At 21.4% G+C, this 7,542-nt stretch overlaps 2 protein-coding genes across 2 annotated transcripts in view; one reads left to right on the top strand and one right to left on the bottom strand. All coding sequences in view use genetic code 6, as the record gives it.

Moving 5' to 3' along the window:
- Positions 1 to 3,705: 3,705 nt before the first annotated feature.
- TTHERM_00854410 (transmembrane protein, putative) lies at positions 3,706 to 4,002 on the top strand (the record flags this gene model as incomplete). The annotated part of the gene is made up of 1 exon (XM_001014507.1): positions 3,706 to 4,002. One exon carries the CDS (start codon positions 3,706 to 3,708, stop codon positions 4,000 to 4,002), a length of 297 nt encoding a protein of 98 aa, XP_001014507.1.
- A 2,287-nt stretch (positions 4,003 to 6,289) lies between these two features.
- The window catches only part of TTHERM_00854430 (E1-E2 ATPase family protein), a gene marked incomplete at both ends in the record, with an annotated part of 2,823 nt that continues 1,570 nt past the window's right edge, over positions 6,290 to 7,542 (bottom strand). Inside the window, one exon of the mRNA XM_001014509.3 lies at positions 6,290 to 7,542. This exon is cut by the window's right edge and continues 1,570 nt beyond it. Coding sequence (XP_001014509.3) covers positions 6,290 to 7,542 — 1,253 coding nt within the window.

Raw genomic sequence — 7,542 nt, forward strand, 5'->3', positions numbered from 1 at the left:
CTTATTTGCTTATTTTTCAATTCCTTTTTTGAATGACATTTTATATATTCATACTATTAGTTTAATTCTTAAAATATTAACAAAATATTGTTAAAGCATTTATTGATTGAATGTTTTCTTTAATATTTATTTTAAAATAGGTTATGATAACAAAGTATCATTTCAATTACAATTTTTCTATTTAAATTTTGAATTTTTCAAAAATTTTAACTTATTGAAATTAACTCATGGATTAATCAATGAAAAATAATGTAATCTAAATTGCTTATTAAATTCTTGATCATTTATAAATAAATAAAATTCTTTATTTTGTTTCTAACAAGAATTTTAAAAACTGATGCTAAATTTGCTCAATCTATATAGAGTAATGTTTAGTTTAAAAAATTAATGAATTAATCAATTAGATGTTATTATCCATCTACCTACAGTTCATCATTCAAGCATCCGTATTCCATTAATCCGATCTCCACTCTTAATTTTTTTAATCAACAAAAATTTTAAACTCCAAAAATCAAAAATCTAAAAAAAATCATTAAGTAAACATTAATATAAATGAGTGTACTAGAGAAGAACTATCTTTTCCCTTTCTTGAATGGTACAAATATGACAATTATTAACCTTATGAATTATCTATCTAAATAGAAAGAAGACTTTGATTTAGTTTTTTTCTTACCTTATTATTACTGTGTAATGCTATTTGGAACCTTTGCTGTTATTTTTAAAAGCTATAAAATTGTATAGTTTTATAAAATAATTTGCTACCTAGCAGCTGTTTATTTTGCAATTTAAGCAATATTCCATTTTCCAGCTAAACAAACAATTAGATTTGTCATGAAAGTAATGTTTAATAGGGATATAGTGGCAGAGAGTACTAATGTATTTGAATTAATAAAATTAATTTTATCGATTATACAAATTCTAATAAATCATTATTATATTAAGCATTTTGATAGATTATTTGAAAAGCCTAGATATTTAGTTTTTGTGATAATTAACTTTAGTAACCTGATATTCTTTAGCTTAGCAATTTATAAAACTTAAATCTATGTCTTTGCCGTTTTACTTTTAATTAATTTTTTGGCCTTTATGTTGTCGCAAATGAAAACTAAGATCTTCTTAAAATTTACAGAGCACTATGTTGCTTTTTAGGTATTTTATATCTTATTATAGATATAATTTATCTTTCTGCATTTTTCTCATCACTTTATAGTTGTATATATAATATTACTGGTCCTTCAGGTATGCATGATGTTTTTTCTGCTATTTTTGTTATGATTTATGCCACAATAACAATTTAAATGCTAGTAAATATTTATAGCTTTAAGCATGCAAATTAAATATTAAAAGAAATATCTTATAAAAAAATAGGAAATATCAAATAGCTTTAACCTTATGAATAAGATTTAGAAGAAAATCTTAAGAAAAAAAATTTAAAAAGTGAAATAACAAATTAATTTATTAAAAAATACGAAAATTAACACATAAATTATTATGAACAAGTAAGAGTGAATGAATGAATAAATAAATAAATTTACTTACCTATTATAAAACATTGTTGATTTATATTTTATTGTTTAAATATATTTAATAAGTCTGTATTATTTAAAAATAAATAATTAATAAAAATTTTTCAATTTATTATATGCAAAATCAAAAACTATATTTAAAAAAAATAAATTTAACCTAAATTTTTGGTGAATTAAAATTTCATGATTTTTAGTTATTCTCACAACCCAGCTAGGTGCTCTTATTAAAGTTTACTGTATATAAATAAAGCTAGTTAGTAATAAATTATTGATTTTGTAGATAATTAATTTTCTAATCAGAACAATGTTAGATAAATATATTGAAAGTGAAAAAAACGCTTAGGAGTAAAAAAATAAAATTTTTCTTTATTTTTATAAAATCTGAAATTTGTTAAAAAATAAAAATAAAATCTTAAATGAAAGAACAATCTCTTTACAAATTATTTCATATGAGAATAAATTATTATGAAAAAAAATTGGTTTATATGTTTACTGAGCTTTTTAGCTTTATATTAAAATGGTATATCACCAGAAAAATATAATTTAATTTTTTAATTAACAAAGCTTGTACAAAGGCTTAAAATTAATAAAATTAGCACATAATTTATTGTAAAAAAATTAATGAATTTTGATTTATTGAATTATTTTATTACACTTTTATTTTTTTATTATTCAAAATGAACATGTATTTATTTTTTTTTAATGATTTAATTTAAATTCCTAATAAATTAGCAAAAAAATTATAATTTTAAAATAGTTTTTAAGAATTAATTTATATTTTTACTTATTTCTTTTATTTTATTTTATTTTATTTTAATATTGGTTATGATAAGAAAGTAATATATTAATTACATTTTTTTCTATTTTAATTTGACTCTGTTGAAAGTTTTAACTTACCAGAAATAAATCAATTATTAATATAAGAAAACCAAATTTATATATCTATTTATGTTTTCACATACATACTAGCTATCTATCTTCCTTTTTTTTATATTACTAAAAATGTACTATATTTTATACAATCCTCCCATGAATTTAATTCCTCATAAGTTAGCAATACAATTTTAAAATAAGATTTAAACATTTATTGATTAATTGACTGATGATTTCTTTAATATTTATTTTAAAATAGGTTATGATAAGAAAATGATAAACTATTTACATCTTTTTTCTATTTTAATTTGACTCTGTCATTTTTCTATTTAATTTTGAATTTGCAGAAAATTTTAAGTTACTAATATTAACTCACGGGAGCTATTAAAAAAAATAATGTAATCTAAATTGATTATTATATTCATTGTCTTTATTAAATAAATAAAATTCTTTATTTTGTTTCTACAAGCATTTTAAAAACTAATGTTAAATTTGCTCAATCTATCTATATCTATTGTAAAGTTCAAGTTTAAAAGTTAATGAATTAATTAATTAGCTATCATATTTTTTTAATCAAGAAAAATTATAAAATCTAGAAGTCAAAAAAAATATCAATTAAACCTAAATTTAAATGATGATATAAGAGAAGAATAACCATCTTTTCCTTCTCTTGAATGGTACAAATATGGCAGTTCTTAACCTTATGAATCATCTATCTAAATAGAAAGAAGACTTAAATTCAATTTTTTTCTTACCTTATTATTACTATGTAATGCTATTTGGAACCTTTGCTGTTATTTTTAAATGTTATAAAATTGTGTAATTTTATAAAATTATTTGCTACCTAGCTGCTGTTTATTTTGCAATTCAAGCAATATTTCATTTACCTGCAAAATAGACAATTAGATTTGTCAAAAAAATATTGTTTAATTGGGATTTGGTGACAGAGAGTGTTAATGTATTTGATTTAATAAAGTTATTTTTATCTATTATTCAAATTTTAATAAATGTTTATTAAATTAAGCATTTAGATAAATTATTTGAAAAGCCTAGAGATTTAGTTTTTGTGATAATCAACTTAGGTAACATGATATTATTTAGCTATGCTATTTATATAACCAAAATCTAATTCTTTGCCTTATTTCTTTTAATTTGTTTTCTTGGCCTTTATGTTGTTGCAAATGAAAACTAAGGTCTCCTAAAAATTTATAGAAAATTATGTTGCTTCTTAGGTATGCTATTTTTGATTTTAGATTTATATTATCTAGCCCCATTTTTCTCATCACTTTATAGTTGTATAATGAAAATGACTGATCCTTCAGGTATGCATGGTGCTTTTTCTTCTCTTATTGTTATGATTTATGTCATGATGACAATTTAAATGTTAGTAAATATTTATAGCTTTAAACATGCCAATTAAATATTAGAAGAGATATCTGAAAAACAAATAGGAAATATCAAACAGCTTTAATCTATAGGATAAGATTAAGAAGAAAATCATAAGGAAATAAATTAAAAATGTGAGGAAAATCCATTAACAAATTAATTTATTCAAAAATAGGAAAATTAACTCATAAATTATTATGAACAAGTAAGTGAATGAATGAATCAATTTACTTAATTACTTAATTATTATAGAACATTGCTAATTTATGTTTTATTGTTTTAATATATAAAAAATGTTAATAGTTTTTAAATATTAATAATTAATAAATAAATATTATTTTTTAATTAATTTGAACATTAAATTTTCAATTTATTTATTTTTTTACCAATAATGAACTATATTTTATGCTTTTGTCCCAAGAAAATTTAATTTCTAATAAATTAACGATAAAATAAAGAAAAAACATCAAATCCTCGGTCATGTGTACCGAAATACGAGAACCGATTAGCATGAAAGTACGGTATATAACGATAAAATTTAAAAAATGGATTTAAACAATTATTGATTGACTGATGATTTCTTTAAAATAATAATTTAAAATTGGTTAAAGTAAGAAAATAATGTACTATTTACATCTTTTTTCTATTCTAATTTGACTCTATGGAAAGCTTTAATTTACTAAAATTAACTCTTAGATTATTAAAAGAAAAATAGTGTAATCTATATTACTAATACTTATTTGCTAATTTTTCAATTCCTTTTTTGAATGACATTTTATATATTCATACTATTAGTTTAATTCCTAAAATATTAACAAAATATAGTTTAAGCATTTATTGATTGAATATTTTCTTTAATATTTATTTTAAAATAGGTTATGATAACAAAGTATCATTTCAATTACAATTTTTCTATTTAAATTTTGAATTTTTCAAAAATTTTAATTTATTGAAATTAACTCAGGGATTATTCAACGAAAAATAATGTAATCTAAATTGCTTATTAAATTCTTGATCATTTTTAAATAAATAAAATTCTTTATTTTGTTTCTAACAAGAATTGTAAAAACTGATGCTAAATTTGCTCAATCTATATAGAGTAATGTTTAGTTTAAAAATGAATGAATTAATCAATTAGCTCTTAATTTTTTTAATCAACAAAAATTTTAAACTCCAAAAATCAAAAATCTAAAAAAAATCATTAAGTAAACATTAATATAAATGAGTGTACTAGAGAAAAACTATCTTTTCCCTTTCTTGAATGGTACAAATATGACAATTATTAACCTTATGAATTATCTATCTAAATAGAAAGAAGACTTTGATTTAGTTTTTTTCTTACCTTATTATTACTGTGTAATGCTATTTGGAACCTTTGCTGTTATTTTTAAAAGCTATAATTGTATAGTTTTATAAAATAATTTGCTACCTAGCAGCTGTTTATTTTGCAATTTAAGCAATATTCCATTTTCCAGCTAAACAAACAATTAGATTTGTCATGAAAGTAATGTTTGATAGGGATATAGTGGCTGAGAGTACTAATGTATTTGAATTAATAAAATTAATTTTATCGATTATACAAATTCTAATAAATGATTATTATATTAAGCATTTTGATAGATTATTTGAAAAGCCTAGAGATTTAGTTTTTGTGATAATTAACTTTAGTAACCTGATATTCTTTAGCTTAGCAATTTATAAAACTTAAATCTATGTCTTTGCCGTTTTACTTTTAATTAATTTTTTGGCCTTTATGTTGTCGCAAATGAAAACTAAGATCTTCTTAAAATTTACAGAGCACTATGTTGCTTTTTAGGTATTTTATATCTTATTATAGATATAATTTATCTTTCTGCATTTTTCTCATCACTTTATAGTTGTATATATAATATTACTGGTCCTTCAGGTATGCATGATGTTTTTTCTGCTATTTTTGTTATGATTTATGCCACAATAACAATTTAAATGCTAGTAAATATTTATATCTTTAAGCATGCAAATTAAATATTAAAAGAAATATTTTATAAAAAAATAGGAAATATCAAATAGCTATAATCTTATGAATAAGATTTAGAAGAAAATCTTAAGAAAAAAAATTTAATAAGTGAATTAACAAATTAATTTATTAAAAAATACGAAAATTAACACATAAATTATTATGAACAAGTAAGAGTGAATGAATGAATAAATAAATAAATTTACTTACCTATTATAAAACATTGTTGATTTATATTTTATTGTTTAAATATATTAAATAAGTCTGTATTATTTAAAAATAAATAATTAATAAAAATTTTTCAATTTATTATATGCATATTTAAATAAAAATATGGAATTTTATAGTATTTTAACTCTATCCTAGTTAAGAGTTTTACCATTATATATAATTAAGTTTTAAATTTTTATGAATAATTAAATATTATGGTTTGATATTAACATGTAAAAAATGAATAAAAAAATATGAAAAACTTAAGTTTGATATATTTGATAATTTTAATATTAAGTCAAAATATTAAATTAGAAGAAATAAAAACCAAAATGACTGAACCAAAAAATGATAATTAAGCCCAATAATATGCCTGAGTTGAGTAACAAACACTAAGGTTGGTGTTGCAAGTTCCCCATTTCACACTTGGAACCCATTTTTTTGTTTAAGGATCGCATTACAGAAGTACTTATCTTAAATCGTAGTGTCTCTATTTTTAGCTTAACCAGTCTATTTCAAATTTAATTTCTTCTGTCTAGTCTTAATTTTCAAAACAATTTCTGGATATTTTCTCTAGATTTTCATTATAAAACACTTCTTAGCCTGTTGTATGTTTATTTTAGAAAGCTGGTGGCTGATATCCTTATATGTTTGCAAGGCCAAACACAGAGCTGAATCCAAATGACTAAAAGGTGTAAATATAACTAACAAAACCTACTATCAAAGATGCAATAACTCTAACTGAGAATAGAGAAGAAATAAATGTTTCTTTGGATAAAGGTTCTACTTTTTAGTAAATCTTTTTTAAGTCGCGGCCTGATGGCTTAGGATTCAAAGAAATAAATGTTGGGATGACATCAGTAAAGATTTAAATAAGTAAAATACTAAATGAGGAGAGAGGAAGAGGAATTTAGAAAATAGCAAAAGCAAAAATACAAGCAAATTCAACAAATACTAGACTTAGAGATTTTATGATAGTTTTTCTTAAATTTAGCATGAAGTAGCGAGATTCAAGTATCATGTGTACTACTGAATCAAATCTATCATCCAAAACTATAGTATTTGAAGCTTCATGCGCTACTTAAGTACCTTTTTTGTACATAGATAGAGATATATCTGATCTTTTTAAAGCAGGAGCATCGTTCGTACCATCTCCAACTGCTAATACTACTTCATAGTTTGACTAAAGGTTTTTTACAATTTAAAATTTTTATTCTGGAGTGACTCTATAAAATACAAGGTTTTGTTTATTGATATAGAGCTTTTCATTCAGTTTTTGCATTTAGTCTCCACTAATTAGAATACTTTCTGTTTTATTAATTGCATCCTCAATAGAAAGATTAGGGTCTTTTTCCATTAAATCTGAAGTTGATTCAATATTTGAAGGTAAAATATTAATTGCGCGAGCAGTATATTGAGCCGTTAATTGCGAGTCTCCTGTCTGCAATATTGTTCTGATACCAATTTACTTAGCAAATTCTACTACTGATTTGACTTCTGGTTTTATTTAATCTTTTAAACTAAAAAGTCCTTAGAATGTCAGTTTTTCAA

This window comes from Tetrahymena thermophila (assembly GCF_000189635.1).
Source record: "Tetrahymena thermophila SB210 genomic scaffold scf_8254663, whole genome shotgun sequence".
NCBI lineage: Eukaryota > Ciliophora > Oligohymenophorea > Hymenostomatida > Tetrahymenidae > Tetrahymena > Tetrahymena thermophila.